This window comes from Pollachius pollachius, assembly GCF_949987615.1.
Source record: "Pollachius pollachius genome assembly, chromosome: 14".
NCBI classification, from domain to species: domain Eukaryota; kingdom Metazoa; phylum Chordata; class Actinopteri; order Gadiformes; family Gadidae; genus Pollachius; species Pollachius pollachius.
Genome location: NC_136947.1, coordinates 17,240,430 through 17,265,246, shown reverse-complemented (window position 1 = coordinate 17,265,246; position 24,817 = coordinate 17,240,430). Strand labels below are relative to the sequence as shown.

Genomic DNA, 24,817 nt, shown 5'->3' with positions numbered 1-24,817 from the left:
ATAAGCCACAATTAGATCGCAACAGTGTAATGTCTGGTATTATCCTGCATGCTGTGTTGAGCAGCATGTATACTTGCATTTCCAACATTATAGGGAATACTTCTGCATTCTAATATACGTGTCATAGTTTACTAAGCGGGCAACTGAATTGGACGCCTACGGGACATATTTGAATGTGGATCCGTCCTAAAGTCTTTCTCTTCATGCATTTAGCAATGGCCGCTCGTAACATGACAGCTTCAACTTAATCCTCATTAAGTAGACTACTGTAACAATGCAGGAAGTCGTTGCTGCAGACGCGATTAGACGGGCTCACTATTTGGCAGGAAATGGCTCCTCTCAGCGCCGTCCAAGACACCTTTATATACATAAAGTTCTAACTTTACTTATTACTCCGCTCTTTTATTCTTATATAACAGGCGTTCCGACCTCAGCTTTGATGAGAGAGAAAGAATGCTTTAAATAGTTAGTTTGGTGTTCACAATATCTATCCATGGTTGCTTAGAAGGTTATCTAAAATATCTCCATGTCCTTTTTGCTGACACTCCAAATATGTTTTGTTAAGATAATAATTGAATGTCTCATAATCTGAAATGGGAAGCACTAAACCCTCAAAAACCCTAAAGTAGATAGACTAAGAATGGGCCAAACTACATAAGGCGTAGAACTCTACCAAACACACACACATATCCCATCTAACTGTTTTATTAAAGTAAAAAGTGACCGCATCAAATGTTAAATGTCTGTAAAGTTAGTTTTTAAGCTGCACACTTCTTTTGCTTTTATATCTGCATACAAAAAATATATTTGGAAGATGCATGTAAAACACATATAGTTGAATAAGCAACGCAAAGCATTATGCACAAATGATTAAGATTTACAAAAAGACATTCAATCAAATACATTCTGAACTGTTTATTACTTTGATTAGTGGTGCTGTAACACAAAGCAACAAATATTGATCAAGTTGTGTTTGAACAATGTGATTTTTTTGCATTTTATGTAAAATTTATAGAAAAAAGGAGTATGTTGTTTTGAGATATTCAATACTAGCAAGAAACATGGATAAACCTAAAGTCACTAAACCATGCCTTTTCTTGTTACAATTGTATGGGGAGGCAAGAAAGATTTCATTTATGTAGCGATAGATAAACTGTAACAAGTAGTATGAACTAGTAGTAAACAGTTATCACAATTTAGTGAAGAAATTCTAAAAACAGAACAAATGTGTGCCATCAGGGATTTGAGTAGTAATGGGTAGAACTGAAGTAAATCATTTCCAAGAAAGGACAGTATGTAAAAGGTTAATCGTTAAAAGGCTTAAATTAAGCAAACTTTAGTAAAATACTTCATGACCGATTGTATTTATCCAGGAGATATGTACACATGCACCACACTCAAGACAACACAGGTAAAAAGAGTCAACAGGCTTGAAAGAGCAACTGGCAATAAAATGAAAAACCTGAAATTGTCTCAAAACTTGTCCTACTAACAGCTATCAAGCCATATACCTTGTGATAGGCCTACGTATATCTACTGCTGGACAAGGTGAGTGATGGCCTCACCAAGCATGTCTACTCTATTACATGAGCAGCTCTATTATAATAGAGTTGCATTAATGATGGTCTGCGAGACATGGAATACTTCATCATTCCACAGTTTTATCATCACATTCTTTCCTCAAAAGTGATCAAAGAAACATACTAAATACACTTTAGATGTGTTGTAGGAGGGTCTATAGAGACTTGGTAACGATAGCAATATAGCCATTGTTATTGCTGTTCTGAGTATCAGGACATAGGAGGGTGTGGGAGGAGAGGGAAGGTAAACCTTGTTTTTCCAATTCATGTGGAAATCACATCTGAGCCCATCCAATCATGGGTTCCAATGTCACGTATTTACATCAGATAACTTAATTGATTTTGGTCGGACTGACTACTCAATGGTCACGCCATACCTAGGGAATTAAAAAACGACAGTATTTGTTAGAGTCCCTGTACAGTAACAGTATCTTGAGGTGCCAGGCAGTGTGAAAGATAACAAAACCATTCAGATCATTCCCAAGATTATAATTGGGCTGTATGCAAAACCTTGCATGCTCAGTTTCAAATCTAGCACTAGGGACGTAATACACCCCCTTTTCTTTATATAAACTTGGGTCAACGGGAGACCATTCATAAAAATCACCCTCTTTGTCCAATGTCTGTCAAGCTCCAAGCATGGAGTCAGATTAACCTTCTTATTCTGCCTCATTTGACCGTTGCGTTTGCCCCACAGCCCGATTGTATTGTCAGGCCTCCTTGACGTTCTCAGAGCAGGCTGGTGAGGCCGGTGGTGGGGCCATTCTGAGGCTGCAGCTGCACTGGTGGAAGGCCTTCCGTCCACTGAAACAGAAGACACACTGTTTACCAAAGTAAAGGGACACTCGATTGTCTAGACTCCATTAGTAGGAAGGTGGGTTTTCAGATAAAGAACAAAAAACAAGGTTACAACCAGCCGCTCTCTACAGGCAATGGGTCTAATGGCATAAACGACTGCACATGCCCTGGTTCTCTGCTCTACAATACAATACCCCCACGGTAAGTGAGCTGGAAGGCAAACCACCATCATTGTCGGCCAACCCACATAAGATACCTTACATAGATGCTCTGGAAGTTACATTTATTTACATACTTACATAAAATACAGAAACTCTTTATACCGTGTGATTTCACTGTGCCATCCCCTTTCAACCACCGATGAAGTTACACACAGAAACAGAGAGAGCTGAGGAAGGTAAACGAGAGATTGGGTGGTGCTTACTCCGATGAGGTTGTGCTCTGGAAGGCTGCAGGCCGCCATGTGATCCTGCAGGAGCTGCTGGGAGAAGGTCTGATGCATCTGGGCCGCCTCGTGGGCGTCGATGGTGTTCCCACAGGACTTGTTGAGATCTACGGAGGGGGAACGGAGCAGTGTCAGCGGGCGGCCGGTGAGACCGACACTCGTAGGAGTCTGGCGCTGCCGTCGGAGCAGCGGATCCTACCTTTGAGGAGCGCCGAGGACCAGAGCTGCACTGACATGTCCGGGATCTTGCTGGCCAACTGCATGGCGGGAACAACCATGTTGCTGCTTTCCTGTTGGAGAAAAAAAAACACGGGAGGCAGACTGTATGGATCAGGCACACGCACACAAACATACACACAAACACACACACACACCTAAAGATGCGATTCAAATAATAGTTCATGTTTACCCTGTGGTTCCCTAGAACAAAGAAGATGTGGCCCAGGAGCACCAGAGAGCAGGCCGTCAGCCGGTTGAGGTCCTCTGCATTCGACATCTTCAGGGTCTCCCGCAGGAACCTCCTGTTGGTGCAGATGTGCAACCGTGTCACACTGTGTGTCGGCCGTCATGATAACTAGACCATCTGTGTTAAGGGGCATGCGAATGCTTATCAGAGCACAGTCTTACTTGGCCTCGTTGTAGCGCCCCTCGAAGAAGGAGAAGAGCCCTCGGATGTAGAAGGCTGCCGCTCGCAGACAGTGCGAGCTGCAGAAAAGACACACGTTAGTGGAGAGCCGGAGGAGCAACACTCACACAACAAGTGATAGGACCATGGATCTGGGATGAAGTCCTGCTTTACCTAACGGGGAAGTTGTGGTCCGGATTAATGCGCTCCAGAAGACTGTACAGCTGTGAACAGGAAAAGGGGCTAATAAGAACTGAGTATATGATCACAGAACACACACACACACACACACACACACACACACACACACACACACACACACACACACACACACACACACACACACACACACACACACACACACACACACACACACACACACACACACACACACACACCTCTTGCTGCCGGTTCCCTTCCCGGATGTAGACGCTGGCTAGGTTGGTCACGATGAAGGTCCAAAGCTCCTGGTGCGTTGTCATCTAGGAGAGAAGACGGACCTCTACTTAATTTATGCAAGGAACCTTTATCGCTCCCGTCACCTCAGTGTGTGACATATAGGGTTCCCCTAAATACCCAGTGTGCTTGTTCAACCGCGTTGGATGTTTCCCACGTAACTCACCTGAAGAGCAGCTGTGAACTGGGCCTCGGCGTTGTCCATGCAGTTCACTGAGATGCAATACAGACCCTGCCAAGCAAAACGTACAGAGGGTTGAGTGGGATCAGCCTCTTGAGGAGGCAACCCTATCAAGAAGTATGATCTCAAATATTTATAGCGTCAGGCCACTGCCCGCAAGGAGCCAGCCTGGCCCTGGGGTTTCTGGTCCACACTAGGAGACTGGAACATGCGGGGGTTACACACATGAAGACTCTACTGCCAGATAATCTGAGTCTTCTCCGAAAACTCACCAAATCTCATTAGCTCTCAGTAGCCCTTCCGCTCATGTCAACGGGAGGTCTGCGAGGTGTATTTTTGCCCAGTAGCAGCGGGAATTATTGTCACCTCTCTAATTAAAGTAATTTCCACTGAAACAAATGGTTCAACCCTGGATTCTTGCAGGTTGGAAAATATGACGGCTCCGGTAAATAGTTAGGCAGTAGTTTTCAAATTACAAGGAAGAAAATTATGGTTTTATGTGGGATTGTCAACATTGAATCCCGATATCTGAGTCATCCGTAGCAAAGTTTGTTCTAATTGGCTGTTGCCACTGTAATCACAGATTTTATTCTCAGTGTCTCTCAATTTACACAAGTCGGGCCTCAAAATATTGAACATGGTTGAAAAAAATCTCTGGCCCTGCAAATCGACGTGGGCGGCAAAATGGCGTGACTTGAGACCCCCAAACTACATGATCATCAAAGCTGACCTCAGCCCCCATCCCCCTCTCCTCCCTGAAGGGGGGGGTTGTCGCCCAGTGGGTAGGGGCCTTTAATGTCTAAGGCTGCCCTAAATGCATAATCTTCTGTCAAGCTGACTTGGGAACATGACCCTAATATATCTTTCACTACTACTCAGTGGAATTCAATTTAAGAGGCCAGCTTTGAGCTCTTTTAAATGTATGAGAATTAGGATTATACACTTAACAATTCAGAGTAAAGCATATATTAACTTGCAAACTGTAATTAGTCTGGAATACCAAAGGGCGTCACCAACGGCGAGAGACCAGAATGCCTCTGGACGTTATTGAATAGGCCTACCACCAATCATAGCAACAACTGGATGACGCAGCAGTGAGCGGTGAAAAAACAAACTTCTTCTCAACAAAAGTACAGTCGTTGGTTCTTGTTTAAGTGAAAATATACCGTTGAGTTTGTTTAATTAATAATAATTAATATAATAATTATTAATCTCGATACCATGATTAACAGACAGTTCTGCGGCAGCTATCTCTGTTGTTGTTTTATGGCCTCTACGGCTTATCTTCTAAAATAAAATGTATATTTAACTGGAGGGAGCACTAAGCAGCCTGCTTCTCTTGGGATATGGGATGGAGGAATACCTGGATGGCTGAACACAGGAACAGCCTGCCTGTTAGAGGACTTTGATAAGGGCAGGGAGGGCCAACTGGGCACAGTGTCCACTTAGTAGTTAATAATACAACCCTTCTGTCCTTCTTCTCTCATTTGTCTTTTATTTCTGGCTTTGTGTGGCCTGCAGTAATACCCATGCTCATTTTCAAGCTTGTATGAAAAATGTTAAGCGGGGTAAATAATGAATAACCCAACCCTCCCCACCCCCGTCCCCCCTGCCATCAGCCTTTTATTTTTGTTATGCATTGTTGTCTTGCAATTTCCTTGTTAATGTGCATTTTGTATCATGGTGAAAATCAATAAAACTCTTCATAACAACAAACATGAGGGTTGTGGCGGTTTTAAAAGGATTGTAAATCTGAAGTGTTTTGGTAAAGTACAGTTTCCTTGCACTTACCAGGAGCGTATGAAGCTGGGCAGCGTGGTTAGTGAATAGCCGAGACGACTGGTGGAACAGCTGGCATACCTGGGAGATCTGCACAAAGACCAGTGAAAACACAACTCGGTTAACCTATCGTTGAACTAGCAAAGCTAGGTACAATTCAAAATATCTTCCGCTGCAGATTGTCTAGGATATGAATGCAGAATATCTATACCCATCTGGTTGAAAACATACAAAGTGCCCTATCGGCTTTAGCCCAAATCAACATGAAAACATTGACAAGACTATTTCATAGCTTTATTTCTGTTTTGGTAGTTAGGCAGTAGGGCTGAACGATTAATCTAATTCAAACCGACATTGCAATGTAATAGAATGCAATTTTTTTTCAATCGCAAATAGCTGCGATAAAAATAAAATAAAGTGGTATTTTTAATGTTGAACCAATCAGAGGATACACAGGGCCACAGTTCAGTAGATGACGCTACTGTAAGTTCACGTGACACGTGATTGAAAAAAAAACTGGCCACGCTATACTTTGATTTGTTGAAAAAACATGTTAACATATTAGATGTTTATTACCATAACTTGGAGATAATTACATATAGTGGTAGAGACACGTTTGGTTTTTTTTATATTTCTGCACTTTAGTTTGTTTGATTTGTGACTGTTACTGAGATCATTAAGATTCATATATATTTTTTATTTTTCAAATATAAATTCATGCATCAAGTCTGCAGGAAACAGACTGTATCCAATGTTGTGTTGGTCATGATTTATTGCTTGTGTTTAGTGAATAATAGAGAAGAAAAGGAACTTTAAAAAGAAAAATCGCATACTAAATTGCAATCGCAATACTGGTCAAAAATAAATAAATATGCATTTCTATGGAAGCACATATGTAGCAAAATTCAAATGGAAATGCAATTTGCAATTTAATAAATCATTACGCAATTGACAATTCATTATGCAATTTAATAATTTAATTTGTAAACACGTTATTCAAATTGTATTTTAATATGCAAAGTGACAATGAAATCCTCAATTAAATTTGCAAAAGTTATAAAAATAAAAATAGAATAACCCTTTGTCAAATTTTTTGAGTTCCTTTATTCAAATTGAAAAGCTATAGCGTCCCCGTGATTGCAATGCACTTCGCCACGCTCCGTGTGTTGCAATGAATCCCCCGCCCCCTCCCTTGTCCGTTCAATTTGGGAACTTGTGTGGTGGCACACTGATTCTCGAGCTCGCTGCTTTGCTTAGAGACGATCCAGAGCAAGAGACTACACCACATCAGGCGACCGAAATGATAGCGAAAGAGCGAATAACATAATTTTTGGCAGGGTTGTAGGCAGTAGAGGGAAGCACAACATTAGGTTTTGAATAACTGGTGTAATGGCCTCTTCTTTTTGGAAACGAGACAAATACCATGGTCTATAATAACATGGACAGTCGGGTCACAAGTTGATCTGGCTGCCTCCTGCTCTTAGGAAGAAGACTAGTTGTGCTTTTTAGTACTGCAGATGATAAAGTCTCTGTTGCCTAAATGGCACAGTGGAATGGAATCTCCACTTGAAATATTTTCCCCCCGAAAATTGAATTAGTTCGAATCCCATATTAATTATAAAAAAACACACATTTCCATTTATTTTGGCTTAAAATGGTTCTACGTGACAAGTTTCTTCCAATTAGACTCCAAATACGAATGAGATGGGTATGTTTCTGACATTTTATTGAAAACAAATCAATGAGGCATTCGCAAGGACAGCTACGAACAAGTCTTTTCCCGATTTCCAACAGCTGCCGTAGCCACGACAACAAGCGACGCATTCGGCTGATGGTCACCAGTTAACACGGTCGCTATTTCAACTGAAACACCGGTTTGCGCGCCCTTCTCCGGTGCGATCCGGTGCAGGCATGCTGGTCACTGTTTCGGACCTTGCATCCCGCTGCTCCACTAGAGCTGCAGCGGCCTCCCGCAGCAGCTCCGCCACCGCCTTTTCACGTTATTACTATATACGTCAACCCAGCTCAACCTGGCACAATGCTAGGCATAGAAAAAAAAGTGCCAAGTGTGGATGATCAGCTGGTCTGACGAGGAAGTGACGTAGTTCACTCCCAGACGCGATTGGCTGATACGTTTTGCAAAATCTTTTGCAAAACATTTTGCAAAGCGTTTTGCGGATTGAAATGTAATTTGAATTTCGCTACACACGGAGCGTGGCGAAGTGCATTGCAATCACAGGGACACTATAGCTTTCAATTTGAATAAAGGAACTAAAAAAAATGGACAAAATGTTATTCTATTTTTATTGTTATAAATTTTGCAAATTTAATTGAGGATTTCATAGTCAAATGCACTTTGAACAACGTATTTACAAATGACATAATTAAATTGCATAATGAATTGTCAATAGCATAATGTAATGACTTATTGAATTGCAAATTGCATTTCCATTTGAATTTTGATACATATATGCTTCCATACATTTATATTGTTTTCCCAAATCTTTAAGCCCTAGAAAAAAGTGCACAATTTCATTGGTATCAAACACCAAAAATATGAGGAGTGTTAAATAAGCCCTTCTTTTTCGTGAAACTGCCATAATCTACTTTTCAATTAGACTAATCCAGGATGTTGTCTCTTGGTCATAGGGTCACCTATTCAACACTACAATGGGCCACCAGAAACTGACATTTTGTCTTTATCTCTTTCCCCCTCTCAAAATAAAAAAAAACAAATTAAAATCCAACAAAGCAATAATTTCTAAATACAGTGGCCAGGTCGTAAAAGTGCAGTTGTGTGTAAGAATTTTTTTTAGACACAGCTAGGGGAGGGGGTTAACTAAATGTCAGCTTGTTTTACAAGATTACTTTGGAGTGTACTTTCTGTGTTTAAGTGGGTCAGAAAATCGACTAATACTGCTTTAACCTCTCAACCAATCAGACAACAATGGTAGGACCACCCACCTCTTGCAAAGCTGTAGCCTTGTGTCCCGTTACCAGCCGACACATGATGATGTGCTCCAGGAGAATGACTTGAAACGTTGGCAGGATGGGACTGCTGTCCAGCACTGGAACACAACGCATCCCAAACATCACAACGCTACACATAACAACACTATACCTCCAAATCATAAAACTACACAGCAACATCACAACACCTCCACATCACAATACAAAACACCAACATCACAACCCAACACATCCACATCTCAACCCTACACACCATCAAAACCCTACACACCAACATCACAACTCTACACACCAACAACACAACACTACACACCAGCATCCCAACGTTACCCATCCACATGTCACAACGCTACTACACATCAACATCACAACACTACGAATCAACATCAAATCTCTACACACGCAACACCGTCACTATTCCACCTTGGGATGGAAGGCAACTGTGAGAAGAGAACCACCTACTTTTCAGCTTCTCCAGCTGCATCAATGCTTTGTCTGTGTATTTCTGGGCCTTTTCCAAGTAACCGGCCTGCATGGAGTGCATTACGGTGACCTGACAGATAAATACACAAAGACAACATAAAGACAAGGAAATACCTGTAAAGCAAATAGCACATTATCTCACACCTCTTATATCAGTTTTATGAGAGGCGTGTGTGTGCGTGCGCATGTGTGTGTGTGTGTGTGCGCAAACCCACCAGGTACACCAGCACACACATGTGTTCCTTGGGCAGCCAGTGGAAGAGGTCGGCCGAGTTGCTGGGCAGGATCTCGTCGTCGTGCAGCGTGGAGATGGTCTGGATGCACTGCTGCAACTGCTTCAGGCACGGCTTCACACTCTTGATCTAATACAAATATACAAGTAGCATGATGCTTTGCAATATCAAGACAGAAAACAAACAAGGAGGTTTAACTAGTAATGAATAGCTTACGACGAAACCATACCTTAAAAAAACATGTTAATAGGGTTGGGATCTCTCAATAAAGCCACTAAACCTTCCTTGAAAAAGACTGCCCCGAACATGGCACTTCAATCCATACTTCAAAATAAAAGTATGCCCAAACCAACTGGGAATGTCACCGCACCTGTCCGGCATCCAGGTAATGTGTGACCTGCAGCACCAGGAAAAAGACCCTGAGGGACTCCTTCTGGATGGGGTTTCCGTGCCAGTTCTCCACGATAGTACTGCACAGGGTGAGCAGAGGGTGCACCTCGCTCAGCTTGCGCTCCATCAGAAGCAGCTGTAACCAAAGCGACATGGATTCAAAAGCAATGAGCGCAAAATATATTTCTAAACATTTTGAATGTAAAATATATATTTTTAACCTTACCATTCCTTTACTCAATAAGAAAAGTGCTCTGCAACAGAAAAAAGATTATTTAAAAAAAATATTAAAAAATATTTAAATGTTGGAAAAATAAAAAAAAGGTTCATATTTTAAAGGGTTGTGGTATTGATCGGCTGACCTGGTGTATTCCGAGCCTACGACCCTTGCATATTCCGCTCCTACCCCTAGAAGGTCGCATGCGGACACCAGGTCTTTTTCTAGGGTGTGCAGTTGCTGCAGGAGAGAGAGAGAGACGGTACAAAGTACATGAACAAAGTTACCACAGGTGTCCACAATTATATCCAAGTAGGGCCTGTGATATGGGACTATTGTTGTCTTACGGCGAGTTGGAACAGCAGTCTGCAGTGCCAGTAGGGCGTCTGCTGGGAGATCTGGATGGCCTTGCGCAGCAGTGGCTTGGCCGAGTCCACCAGGTTCTGTGACCAGAGTGGGACAGATGAGGTTCAACACGGCAGGGGAAAACAAGACTTTAAGGACAGATCATTTGTAGATGGTTTAGTCCTTTCTATTGGTGGAGCCCAGTGATTTGTATTGAAGAGGAGGTTGAACAACTTTTTTTTATATTCTAAACTAATACTAAAAATAATGAGGATGAAAGAAGGGACTCATTTTGTTATTTGGACCAAAAAGGTTGTTGTTATTTTTGAAAAAAAATGCAGAATACACCTTAATAACAAGAAGTTCATAATCTTTAATAATAATATAGCAACATGCCCTTACATCCTGATCCCATGCAATTCCTCCAACATGGTAGATAGGCCTATCCTCTGATGTTACAGAAGATGCATGCTTAATATTGGTTGGAGAATAGATATTATGTACATACCTGCTGGCAGTATAGCTCTGACAGAAGACTTGCTGCTTCGAATTGGACATCTTCGAATTGAGGGATCTGAGAGCGTTGATGAAGGACTACTGTTTTTGTTGAATAGTGTATATTTGTAGTTCGTGAAGATACACGCATACTTTACCTCTCACACTTTGAAAATTGAAAAGGATACTTGTTGGGAGATGAACCACTGTTGGGAAAAAGAGAAACGGCTTGATTTAAATTTATATTTTTTAAAAAAGAAGCTGATCGCAGTGGTCTTCACAGAATCAACCCCGTGATGCTAAGTTTGACAAATGTCTGTTTTTGCCTGGATTATTTAAATAGGTTCAGAGCGTAGTGGGCAATGGTGCGGGAGTGTTTTATCCAGCTTTCTCTGATCTGCTGATCTCCTTACCGCTTTCTCCAGATGAGTCCTGGCCAGTTCGATGTTCTTGGTGTGTTGATACAACACCGAGCCGAGCTGGAGATGTGTCCGGGCCTCTATCCTCTGGGTCGGCTTGAACTGAAACACGGCTTTCAAACAATGGACACATAAACGAATCTTTGGCGGACTCGACGTGCGAAAGTGCTCTGCAAATCCTAGTAGGGCCAGGTACCACGACTCCGGGGCTTCTGTGGCTGTCGCCATTTTAATGGTCTGATAACAAAACAACAACAAACCTTGGGGAAAATGGTTAAATTTTTTGTCGAGGTCGTCTGTTAGCCGGCCATATCCGGTCCAGTATTTTCAGAATTAAAGCCAATATTAATGCCACCAACCATGCTTAATATACAATATGTATAACCATATGGTGATTTGTCTAATATTGAGATCAGCGATAGTGTTATTTGACTGGTTTATCTAGTATAAAATGAAAATTGAATTGCATGTAATGTTTGTGGAACGTTTTGATCGAATAATGTAAAGCCGGACATATTTGAAAGCGGGACACATGTACGGCACTTGATATTCAGGAAACGCAACTGCGTGTTTTCCCCATGGTGTATATTCGCACACCCATGTTACGAGTTCTGTCTTTGCGAGGTATTATGGTGACAACCGACTCCGTTTATAACAGATGTTCTGACGTCTTTTGGGTTTTTCTATTCGTATCGTTGCTATCCCTCCGTTATTACAGTTGAACCTGAGCTGTAATGAGCAGAGCCGAACCCCGATAACTTTATATTCTGGCCTTTCATATCTTGCGCAAATATCTTAACTTGCGGCGCCAACGTTTACGCGAAGTCATTGTTGCTCTGCCAGGTTTGTGATCCACAGTTTGTGGTGTATAACATCGGTGAACATTCTCACCAGGTTAAAATAACAGTCTAAAATATAACTAAACGCTGTGACCATGGCAAGACGTAGGATCACACAGGAAACCTTCGATGCGGTTGTCAAAGAAAACATGGATGATTTCGAGATGGATGCTGATGATGCTTTGAAGGATGCTGTGGAGCAGTTTGATTCTCAGGGTAACGTTTTAACAAGCAACACACAAACAGACACACGCTCATCTTTCCATGGTCTACTCTACATGTTTATCTAAATACCACCATCATCTAAATGAGTAGTCTGCTAGATTGTGTCAGTGGGGTTTATCTCAGGTGTTCTTTGGCGTTGCTGTTACTCTTGATGGAAGTTAATAAATGTTATTAACAATATAAGCAGAAAAAGTCAATTATAGGTTTTCATTTGTAAGCCAATATTTCTACTATGAATGCAGGTGTGGATCTCACCTGCATTGTCAAAGCTGTACCAGTTACATCTGAGGACAAAAAAGGGGACCAAATGCAAGTTCACAAGGTCTTACAGGTGAGTCTGGAATAGGTTATTCAGAAGATTGTGTGCGCACTACTAAAATACCCAAATAAAATGCCATGTACCTTCATCCGTCATTGCATCCCTTTATTTTCTCTTAAAGGCACTGGACGCCTTAAAAAACAGTGGTGACATAACAACCATTTCTGCAGAGAGCGAGACCATTTCCGACCTAAAACGCTTCACAGAGCAGTGTTCCATTGGATTTGCCCAGCGGCACCTGGCTTCTACAAAAGATGCATATCCTGTCATTCTTTCCTGCTGCAAAAGGAGTTTAGAGGACAAGGAAGGTTTAATAGCTTCTCTCTCTGCCCTGTCTGCACTGACCAATGGACAGCCGGACTTGTTAAACGCAGAGGGTCAAACCCTTCTCATACTGATCCTAAACAAGTATCGAGAAGACCCCGCCGTTACGTCTATTGGCTTTCGCACAATACGTCACTGCTGCTTGAAGCATGAGCAGAACAGGCAAGATTTGGTGAAAGGGGGAGTGCTTCCTCTGCTTACCGGCGCCATCAGCCATAACACAGAATGTGGCGAACTGGTCAAAGAGGCCTGCGCCACTCTCCGGTACATGACCTTCGATGATGATATCAGAGTTGCGTTCGGGAACGCCCACGAGCATGCCAAGATGATTGTTCAGGACCACAACGGATTGAAGATCATAACTGCAGCTGCTAAAGGTAGAATTTAAATAAAGGATTGACACAAAATTTTGGGTAACCTCCTTATTGGATTTGTTATTATAATTTGACATGAAACATGTATTTGTTATTTTGTTTACTTGCAGCTCATGTGGATAATTTCTCTGTGCTGATAGAATTGTGTGCTACTTTGTCTCGACTGGCCGTGAGGAATGAATATTGTCAAGACATCGGATTTGTTATTATAATTTGACATGAATCATGTATTTGTTATTTTGTTTACTTGCAGCTCATGTGGATAATTTCTCTGTGCTGAGTGAATTGTGTGCTACTTTGTCTCGACTGGCCGTGAGGAATGAATATTGTCAAGACATCTGTGATTTGGGAGGACTAAAATTCATGATGACTTTGCTTGTAGACAGCTATGAGTCCCAGGTAGCTCACCCAAGTGGATAGTTCTTAACACAATTTCTATATCTTAGACATCACAATTCCCTTAACGCTTGCATGTTTTCCCCTCCCTTTTAGGAGTTGGTCCGTCAGGTTTTCTGCGCGTTAAAGGCAATCGCCGGGAACGACGATGTCAAAGATGCCGTGGTCAACGCGGGGGGAGTCCCACTCATCGTCATCGCCATGAACAGACATATGGGCAACCCACATGTGAGTATATTGTCAGGCAGAAATATCTGGTAGAAAACAATGTGAAATCGAACAACCGCTTCAAAACATGTTTCTCCATGGTAGGTGTGTGAGCAGGGCAGTGCCTGTCTCTCTGTCCTGGCCCTGCGTAAGCCCAAGAACTGCACAGTCATCATGGAGAACGGAGGTACTCTTGCAGCGGTCCAGTGTATGAGGACACACCCGGATGTGGTTAATGTGCAGGTACTAGAAGAGCAACCATATTCGAATGCATTTCCTTTTAGGCCTTCTGCCTGACACCAAACTCTACCCTGATGTCTCCTTAATTTCCTCCCAACAGAGACAGGCGTGTATGCTGTTGAGGAACCTGGTGAGTAGCATGGAACACTTCTGCCAACCAATCCTGGCGATGGGCGCCCAGCCGCTGATAGCCCAGGCGCTGCAGACTCACGGAGACCTCGGGGATGTGTTCAAAGCGGCCCTCCGAGACCTGGGCTGTGAGGTGGAGCTCAAAGAGCTGTGGACGGGCAAGAAGGGCAGCCTCACATACTGAAGAAGAGCCTTCCATGGAACTCCTGAAAGGATTATGCACTACCGCTAGAAGCCTCTTAATCAAAATGTGTGTGTGTTGAATTCCCTTCCCTGCAAGATGGTCACTCTTAATGCTAATTGTGTCATAAGCAATTGTCAACTCAATATTGTTACAAATGCTGTATTCCATTAGGTTTTTTTTTGCATTAGGCTTTCACACTTTTCCCAATTGCTTAATAATATTATTGTATGTATGTATGTAGAATGCGTCTCTAGATGTTTAGATGAAATTAAAGTTGGTTATGTGTTTATCTCAAATTTGCCCGTGGGTGTCTCCTTACTATTGTGTAATTGACCAATATTTGAGCTGACTAATTCACATGGCATGATTCAAATTTACAGCTATGGGTTGGGTCCTTGGATTGCAGGAGCAATCCAATTTTGATTGGCAGTATTATGCGTAATTGGTTATAATAAAGTCATTCAAGACATGTACTTCATTTTTCTAGAGAATCGAAACAAGTCTCAATCTCGCCTCCTCCTTTTCACGCCAATCGAATGGACCTATCCAAGCTGTAGAGAGATGGGCAATAGAAACTGACGGACTGACTCAATTTCCCACAATCCCATTGGGCTCGCCCTTGCTGTTGAGATCGGTGACAGCAGCAGTAACTCCAGATAGCTAGATAACAGCATGGACTATTCTAGTCACTCAAAGTCACTGTTGGAGAAATGAGTGCATGAAACACTATGGAGAAAGTTTATGTAACGGCTTGATCAATTTCTGCAAAACTCTCCATTTTCATGTTATACAGAATAGCTAACGCTGCGGAATTCGTAGAGTAGAGTTGGTTAGCAACTTGCTAACGAATAGGACACACCACATCATACAGCATAACTACACCAACGAGGGTGTAATTCACGATAAAGGTAAGCGAGCTGGAAGTTACCATGTATGTAACTGTTGACCGTCGATTGCTATATATCTTCCTCCTCGACGAGGGCAGTGTTGAACAACTTAGAGGTTGTAAGCTAGTAGCGTTTGGGGTATCTGTGTACAAAGATTGTTGTGTTGGTATTTATCGCCAACACTGATAGCCCTGGCTCTCTGTCTGGTTGTCATCACGAGGATCATGAAAGGTAATGTTGAAGGGAGGCCGGGTGGCAATGCTTCTGCAACGTCATCGTAAACATTATTTACTAGTGATCAGCAGAGTAACGCACACAAATAGGCTATTTGACCTCAGTACTGACACACACACACACACACACACACACACACACACACACACACACACACACACACACACAGAATGCATATGAAGGACCTAAACAAAACATACCAGTACCTCAAAAATCTTAAAGTTTTTGAATTACTTTTAGGGAAAGCCTCAACTCGGACATTTCCCCGTCTAAAAGTTGGCAAATTATATCAGACTGACTGCAGGAACATCCAATACAAAACGTGCTGGTAAGTCGGAAGATCAGATAATGTACACTGTCTGGAAGTGACAGACATTGAATTAATGTTAAAGTCTTTCGTTGGGTGTGGGGAGGAAGTAGGGTTGGGTGTATGATAGGTTCTGGCTCTTGTATAACACAGCTTTTACAAAAGCATTGTATAAACATCTCCTGAAACGCCTACTGTAATTTTTTCCCGAGAGTCATATTGTTCTCCAGTGACCCTTACCCTCCATCCATTTTACCGCGGTTAAACAATGTCCCAATCGTAAGGCCATAGTCCTACTAAATGTTTAACGAATGGGCTTGTGAGTGATCAATGTTTTATTTCTTATTTGCTAATGGTTCTTATTCAATGGAACAAACTAGAACACAGGCTTCTATCTTACCAAAGAATGTATGGGTGGATCATGGGTGTTTTCTTCTGCTATTGTGGTTAGGGTTAGGCTTTCAACTTCCAAGCCTAGTGTCGTGGCAATTTCTTTATGAGATATAACGTCTAGGACATGTACGATTTCTAAATGCAACAAAGCGCATAATAGTTGTAGATAATTACTCTATTTAAATGTATGCATACACTGCAGAGTGAGCCCAGAATCGAGTTTCAAACAGCCTTTTAACACAGTTTCACCCTCTCTCTGCAATGCATTTGTTCATATATTCATGTGAGGGAAATGTTGATATACAGGATTTTTTTTCGTAAACATAAGGGGTTTTCTTGTGACCGGTTCACCCCAGTCAAAAGGTTATCAAAGGGGAACTAGTTAACACAACCTGAAGAGCTTAAATTAAAATCTTAAAGTATTAAAACTAACCAACCTGAATTTTCCATTACACTAGACAGACCATTTGATTGGTGAGAATGGTTCCTGTATCGACCAAGCAACGACAACTACTTTTTGTAGGAACAATTATCTTTAAGCATTGATCAATTGCTAGCCCAATAAATTGAAAGTTCCCCAACTTGTCAGCTGCATATGTTACTATCTTAAACACATATCTACTGTTCCTTTTCATTTTGACTTTCCTCTGTCTCTCGCTCTCCTCTCCTAGAACAATCCAAACCAACATTTGAGCTGCAAGCAACTGCTGATGTTGCCACCTGCTGGCCGGAGTACATGAGCACATCCAGGGCCGGCTGTGTGTAGCTCTTGGGGATGGGTAATGGTGTCCAGGACCAACGGGCAACACACACACCGGGAGAAGTGTTGCCATCGGCCTCCTCCAGTCATTCCGAGGTAAGGTGTGTGTGTGTGTGTGTGGTTGATTTGAACACCATGGCCCTGCTAACTAGGTGGTGATTCTAAGCTGTGTCCCTGTCCGTCTGCAGCCAACTCCATCTGTCCTCAACTCCCTCCTGTCGGGCGCTCTAGCGGGTGCCCTGGCCAAGACAGCTGTAGCCCCGTTGGACAGAACCAAGATCATCTTCCAAGGCAAGCTACCAAACTTCATGGGATCTAGCCTGCAGGATATTATACAGCAGAAGGACCTGTAAAATCTGTTCATCATGTTTTCGCTTCAGTAAATCGAATATTCGCTCCATCAAATATTTGGTCAGGGGTATCATGAAGCCAATGTTTACGTGTGTGTGTGTGTGTGTGTGTGTGTGTGTGTGTGTGTTGTCTTCTTTATTTCAGTGTCCTCCGCAAGATTTTCTGCCAAGGTAGGTTGACGCACATCTGACATTTGATCTCTTTGATAGTGAAACACACACCTGTTCAACTGACACACTAATACTTTGTTTTTGTGTGTCTTCAGGAGGCCTACAGGTTGATCTACCGGACCTACCTGAAGGATGGCTTCCTCAGCCTGTGGAGGGGGAACTCTGCCACCATGGTGCGGGTCATCCCCTACGCTGCCATCCAGTTCTGTGCTCATGAGCAGTACAAGATATTCCTGGGGGGAATATATGGCTTCCAAGGGAAGTGAGTAGTGATCAGTACCATAATATGCCTTCAACTAAAAGGTTCTACATTGATTATGTTTTTTAACAGACTAACTTGTGTGTGTTAGTTAGACCGATATGAAGTATTTTTTAAGTCATTATCTAAATCCTGAAAGCACAGAAAAGTACAGAAATATATATTTTGGTTTTACAGTGCTTTATTGAGAAAGGTTCCTATATTCGGCAACTTGGCTGATTTTAATAACGTGTCCTGACCTCTGCTTTCAAGGGCCCTGCCTCCGATACCAAGGTTACTGGCTGGCTCCATGGCAGGTACCACTGCAGCCATGTTGACCTATCCTTTGGACATGGTACGTGCGAGGATGGCAGTCACACCCAAAGAAATGTAAGGCCGGTCATCTCCCACTAACTCAAAGTCAAATGTCGATATTAGACCAGTCCTTCTTTATTTAAAACTCAACCTCAGGAGAAATGTCTGTCGATGTCTTGGTTCAGAGGCGTTATGTCCTTCCTTGAACCCACTCCATCGCCTGTACCCCCAAGGTTCACGTCCCTCCCCCTCACTGGCCCCCCACAGGTACGGTAACATAGTGCACGTGTTTGGACGGATCTCACGGGAGGAGGGCCTGAAGACGCTGTACAGGGGCTTCACCCCCACCATCCTGGGCGTCGTGCCCTACGCAGGCATCAGCTTCTTCACCTACGAGACCCTCAAGAAAGTGCACGCAGGTACGCCCCCCCCGACCGCTGCAGGGAAGCCCGGGCGGCGGTTAGTGGTGTTTGAATCCCACTTATTCACATGCCTACCTGCCAGGTGTCCTTGAGGCAAGAGGCCTCAACCCTAACCTACTTATTAATTACATTGTGTCTAAAAGAATAAGAAGGTAAAAGCGTCTCAACAATTTAGGACGTTTTATATTAACTCAAAGCGACTTCCCGTCGGGACCCTCTGATGGCTCTTCCCCCTCCCCACCCTGCAGAACGCAGCGGCCGCCCCCAGCCCTACTCCTACGAGCGGCTGGCGTTCGGGGCGTGCGCGGGCCTGCTGGGCCAGTCGGCGTCCTACCCACTGGACGTGGTGCGCCGGCGCATGCAGACGGCGGGCGTGACGGGCCACACCTACGGCACCATCGCCGGCACCATGCGGGAGATCGTGGCGGAGGAGGGCGTGGTACGGGGCCTCTACAAGGGCCTGAGCATGAACTGGGTGAAGGGCCCCATCGCCGTGGGCATCAGCTTCACCACCTTCGACCTCACGCAGATCCTCCTGAGGAAGCTGCACCGAATGGGCTACACGTCCCGGTAAAACCCCCTGGAGGTGGCCGGTGAGGCGGGGGACAGGGGCGGGGCGGGGGGTTTGTGGTGTCGGCGGTTTGCGCCACTTAGGAGGATTCAAACACACGCTGCCTCTGGTGTGGCAGGCCGGTGGTTGGAGGCGTCGCCTGGATGCAGGGGGCCGGTGGGTCACAAAGCCCCCCTGGACCGGCGGTCGTCCGTGACCCGCTCTGGGCCCTCTCATGTGCAATAATCTTTGAGTCGTCGAGTCGTTTTTCAAAGATGTGTTACTTTCTTGTGAATCTGCCGCCTCAACGATGCCGATAAACACATTGCGCGCGTGTGTCTGTGCGACGCACCTGCACCCTTTCTCGTGATGTAGGCGGACTTCGACTCATTTGGATGTGCTTGGCATCTTGGATCTTGGACTGTTAGCAGATGGATGAATAGAGGTTACTGATGGTAGTGTGGTTTAATAGTGCTCTCCCTCTTGATCGTATTTTTTCAATTGAGTAACAACAGGGTCATCCAGTTGGACACATCTGCTGTGCGAGCTGAGGATGTCAGAGCAGTGTCAAGCGTTCAATGGTAAGGGGGGATAACATGTGCTTCATTTGAATTTGACCCGAGCATTAGTACTTTATATAAAGTGAACCCATATAAGGCCAGTTGTTGATGCCATTAATAGTTTTGACAAGGTTCAGCTTTGTTTTGATTTAATCCCGTTCATGATTTTGACACTTTAAAACGTCTAGGCAGAGAATAATTGGCTTGATAACATGACCTCATATCAAATACTTAAAATATAAAATAGTACAATGCATTATATGATGCATTATAACATCCCACAAAATTATCTCATCGGCATCACCTAGTTTAATTGTAAAAAAAAAGTAGTATTGTATAACATTAGACCCCCAGTGTGTCCCATGGAGCCTTCTGGCTTTTTGCTGTGTTCACATTTCAGGGGGCATTGACAAGGCACCAGCAGAGGCTTTAAATATCAACCATAGTTGCTATATTTGAACCATTAAGCTTTGAGAGGACCGCTGCTCTCACTATAGGATGAGTAATGCGAGCAGCTGGGCTGGTGGTGAGGAAGTGAGGACCGGCTCTGTGGCGTCAGATTCAAAGAGGGCTAGGTAAGGAAGCCCGTTTATAAACACATGTGTGCCAACACCAGGAAGCTTTGTGCTGGGGCCAAGGGACCTCCTACATGTACGTAGATTGGAGGCATGTATGTACCTTGTATGGCACTATTGTGTGTGTATTTCGCTGTTGCAACCTCGAACCTGCAACCTGTGGTAGGCCGATACTGTGTGTGTGTGTGTGTGTGTGTTGGGGTTGCATCCTACACACATCCAGGGGGACATGGTATCCCCCCCCACCGGTCTATGTAACTCCCTGCTTTACCATACACTGGTATAAGACTTGTAGAGAGAGTTGTTGATTGTATCTCTGCTATATCCCGGAATCAATTGATCTATGTCGGTACCATACAATGCTCCGGCAATGTTAATATCAGCACAAACGTTAAGGGAAGAAGACGATAGTGCTTTACTTCAGAGTAGGTATGGGAAGGCTTTAGGGACACAAAGGGAGCCTCCCCTATTATCAGCTGCCCATCGGACGCCCCAATGAGTGGGTCGTCTTAATGTGGAGCCCAGCTCTCCTCTGGTGGATCCAGGGTCCATCGTTTTATTATTACCCACGGTGGGTCAACCCATCCCCATGTCGGCCTGATAACAATGCCATGTGTGCGATGTTTCTGCTCGATGTTGCTACTCCTGGCTGTTCCGTTATGCTGCTCTCGGTCAACGGCTGGATCTGTTCTTTGGTTTCTCGATACTGACCTCCAAGTGCCTCATAGGGAATAGTAATGATCTTGCTATGACTTAAATACTAAACCTATGACCTTTTTGCAGCAGGTTGTGTTCACTTTTATAGGCTTTTCCAGAATTTGCTATAGCACAGTGAAACTGAAATTTTGACATTTAAATAGATATTTCATATCGCTTTTGTTGTTAATTGTACTAATTGAGATCCCTGTTCGTGAGGTCTGTTTGTAACCTGCCTGTCTCAATGGCATAACAGTAATTTAGGTGTTATGCCTGCTTAAAATGTAACCGTAACTCAGTGATTGCTGGAGTCTGTGTGCTGAGAGTTGGCAGGAGGGAAATGTTGTTGTCCTCTCGTTTCATAAGATGCGTGTGTGTGGACATAAGGAGAGGTACAAAGGACAAAGGGACATTTCTGTCTAGCACAGGGCAATATTGAAAGTATACAACAGATGTATAACAGCTGGTCTCAGAGTATTACCTAAGAACTGGAGAGTAATTAAGACAATCATTAAATGCCAAAACAATGATTTCCTCTTTTTTTACATTATTAATAGGCCTATTCAATTGTTTGCGTAAGACCATAAAGTGGCTTAATATGAAAGAATACGTATGTTAACAAGATGTGTTACTTTAAATTTAAATTTTTGGGGTTTGTCTTTTGTGTTCCTAATGTAGCCATTGCTAATTTAATGCAATAGATAAAGTTTTAACAAAGTTATTTAATCATATGCAGACGTTCAAAGACATGGGATCAGTGTATGTGCATGTTGCAATTGTTTTGACACAGGGGAATTATCTGTTTTGTAAAGTGGTTTGTGCCAACATGAATGTAAACACACTAACTGTGATCTGTAGGCAGCCTCAGAGATTCTTTAATAAACCTGACATTGACATGAACTATACTATGTTTATTCATTCCAAGAACATTACAGCTCTTTATACAATTTTACGTATTCTAAGGTAGGCCTATTCAACGTTTTGCCTTGTAAATATGAATGTATTTTATATATTTGAAGTTTAAAAGAGATTAGTAGGTATCGGGTAACTATATCAACAAATCAGAGGTTATGCATGTGATGGCATGTGTTAACCATTAGGGATTCATATACAATGCAAACCAATCGACAAGTGACGTTTGTGTTTTGTTCCATTAAAACCTGTGTTATTTAAAGTGACCACAAGGGAGCACTATATTAAAAGAAATACAGAGTTCTCAAAACCAAGTCAAATCTTTTTTAGCTTTGAAAGTGGTCGATAGGTGACAGTATAACACAACAATTGGACTTGTCAAGTGGTTGTGGAAATTTGGGGTCACGCTGTGAATTTGAACTTGACCTTGACTGACCAGTCCTCAATGATTAATAGCAAAAAAGTGTGAGGCCCATCATACAGTGGACCAGCGACAATAGGCTTACTGATGAAAGATATTCGATATTAGTAAGGAGCTATTAGGACGGTTTAACAGAAAAATACTACAGGCCTACCCTGCAAAAATACCTACATTAAAACTGATCACTTAACCAGCACGCTTCTTATTTTACAAATTTAGTTTTTGGCAAAGGGTCTGTTGGAAAGAGGAAACCGCCAGCGAAGACAAGGCAGAGGGAGACAGAAGTAATTAGCCCAGATATTGAAGGAAGGAGGGATGGAGGAAGACAAAGATCACAAAATGTGGTTGCTATAGATACCTGGCATGATGCCCACTAAGAGCCTATTTGCATTTATTCAGATGGCTTGTTGCTACCCCCACCCTCCCATAACTAATCCAATTAGGCCCAGGCTAAACTATACAGTAGGCTTTCATTGAAATATAATTCTTAATAGTTAATAAATAGAGTTCAGACAACCTGTATTATCTTGCAATTTTTTTTAGCTCAAAGGAAATCTACAATAGGCCTATTCTATTTTGTGGATAAAATATGCTTGTCTGGCAAATTATGAAAACCCCCCTACCTCAGATAATATTGCGTTTGGGCCTAGTCTTTATCGTATTTCTTTAGTATTCAGCCTAGTATTTAGAATATGTATTTAGTATGTTGGCCGTTTTAAACCTGCAATGGCTAGATTAGGACCTCTTGTGTCTTATTAATAGTAGGCCTGTAGTTGTAAGATGATTTAATTATCTGCAGGTTTTTTTTTTTAATGCAAGCCAATACTATAAATTGTATGCTAAAAGATAAATCCAGGTCCATAATTAAATTTAATAGGCCTATACCCATCGCACTACATAAAGAGAACATTGGCTCAAATCCTATTTATATATTCAAATTATCAATAAGCCTAACCTATATTATATAATTTACAAATGTTAATAGAATCTCTTATTTTCTATGGTTTATTAGCCTATGAACGGCATTTCATCGAAGGATCACTGCTCCGATACAGGCTGCTTATTGAACCACAGCACGAGGTGACCTAAATATCAAACGTATGGGCCTGCCCAACCTAATGATCTTCATTTGTTAAGATTTCTAACAATGAGCAAATTCTATTTTTATTTAAAATATTGGACTGGATATTGTTTTATTAGTTCTGGCCGCCGAACAAATCCGCGTGCCAGCCGGAATACAATAATAGGCTAAACTCGATGAGGGGAAAGAAGGTCGGAAGCACCATGCTCTGTTCATTATTCATTTGTAACTCTACTGTTATGTAACAATATGTAGGCTACCAAACTGAACAATGATAAGGCTGGCTCTGTCTCTCTAGCTTTCTCTCTATCGCTGTCCGTTACAGGCTTACTCCCCTCCTTTAACTACATTTTTTTTTTTTATAATAGCCAATAATAGCCAATCATGAAAGGCTGTCGCCTGAAGTGAATCATTATCGGCTAACTACACTATAATATGTGACGTTTCTGAACGTGGGCAAATAAACAAAGGTTGAAAGGCAAATTATATTGGAAAAACCATGAGACTTGTGAAAAGAAACAGGATGCAAATAATAATATTTATTCACACCATGCAGTGTCAAATATTTATACAGTTGTTGTACATTATTAAACCAACAACAATAAGAAGCTTAACTCTTTAAAACCATTGCATATTTGCAACAAAAGAGAAAAACGGAACTGAAAAAGACAAAAAAATAATAATACAAAAAAAACATTGAAATCAGAACGGGACAACATACAACATACACAATGCATCCTACAAAATGAATGACATAAAAGCTTACAGTTATTAAAAGATTAAATAGACAACTGTTATCCCCCCAACCATCTCACTCCCGCTGTCCTCTTACATAACTCACTGACGAGAGCATCGCGTTGTGGAACCAAGCACTCCATATACTTTACAACTCACTCTCGCATGGGCTTTCAGTTCTTATAACACAACATTACTGTTCATTGCAACACTTTATAGCGGCCGTTTAACAATCAAGGTCTAGCCAAATGGACTGGCTGTGGCTGGTAGAGTCCTTCTTCATGTACACCAGGGCTCTGGCACCCAGGATGTCGTTCTGCAAAGAGAAAATAAACAGAAAACAAAGTATGAGTAAAATGTGGTGTTTGTCACACAGAGCTTTAAACATAAAATAACAGCAAGGGGGGAGGGGGGAGAGGCACAAAGTGCACAGGTTTATGAGTTTCAGTGACACACTGTGTGTGTGTGTGTGTGTGTGTGTGTGTGTGTGTGTGTGTGTGTGTGTGTGTGTGTGTGTGTGTGTGTGTGTGTGTGTGTGTGTGTGGTTGTGCGAGTGT

The 24,817-nt window shown here is 42.6% G+C and overlaps 3 protein-coding genes across 4 annotated transcripts; 2 read left to right on the top strand and 1 right to left on the bottom strand.

Moving 5' to 3' along the window:
- Positions 1-902: 902 nt before the first annotated feature.
- Positions 903-11,706, bottom strand: mau2 (MAU2 sister chromatid cohesion factor). The gene is made up of 19 exons (XM_079750375.1): positions 11,411-11,706; positions 11,186-11,203; positions 11,011-11,076; positions 10,505-10,600; positions 10,303-10,397; positions 10,167-10,194; positions 9,921-10,076; positions 9,533-9,679; positions 9,297-9,387; positions 8,829-8,932; positions 5,877-5,954; positions 4,071-4,136; positions 3,847-3,930; positions 3,623-3,672; positions 3,451-3,528; positions 3,233-3,344; positions 3,023-3,113; positions 2,803-2,930; positions 903-2,384 (listed from the first exon to the last, which is right to left on the bottom strand). The coding sequence occupies exons 1-19, from the start codon at positions 11,642-11,644 to the stop codon at positions 2,310-2,312; spliced, it is 1,797 nt and encodes a 598-aa protein (XP_079606501.1). The 5' UTR covers positions 11,645-11,706; the 3' UTR covers positions 903-2,309.
- Positions 11,707-11,982: 276 nt separating this feature from the next.
- Positions 11,983-14,942, top strand: armc6 (armadillo repeat containing 6). The gene is made up of 7 exons (XM_079750381.1): positions 11,983-12,471; positions 12,723-12,811; positions 12,921-13,500; positions 13,751-13,896; positions 13,990-14,121; positions 14,206-14,343; positions 14,441-14,942. The coding sequence occupies exons 1-7, from the start codon at positions 12,351-12,353 to the stop codon at positions 14,651-14,653; spliced, it is 1,419 nt and encodes a 472-aa protein (XP_079606507.1). The 5' UTR covers positions 11,983-12,350; the 3' UTR covers positions 14,654-14,942.
- Positions 14,943-15,291: 349 nt separating this feature from the next.
- Positions 15,292-19,318, top strand: slc25a42 (solute carrier family 25 member 42). Of its 2 annotated transcripts, XM_079750385.1 has the most exons (9): positions 15,292-15,561; positions 16,015-16,102; positions 17,146-17,330; positions 17,423-17,525; positions 17,730-17,755; positions 17,851-18,017; positions 18,267-18,383; positions 18,576-18,727; positions 18,979-19,318. In XM_079750385.1, the coding sequence occupies exons 3-9, from the start codon at positions 17,250-17,252 to the stop codon at positions 19,302-19,304; spliced, it is 972 nt and encodes a 323-aa protein (XP_079606511.1). In that variant the 5' UTR covers positions 15,292-15,561; positions 16,015-16,102; positions 17,146-17,249; the 3' UTR covers positions 19,305-19,318. The 2 variants fall into 2 exon arrangements, with proteins under 2 accessions (XP_079606511.1, XP_079606510.1); XM_079750384.1 differs by lacking the exon at positions 16,015-16,102.
- The last annotated feature ends 5,499 nt before the right edge of the window (positions 19,319-24,817 follow it).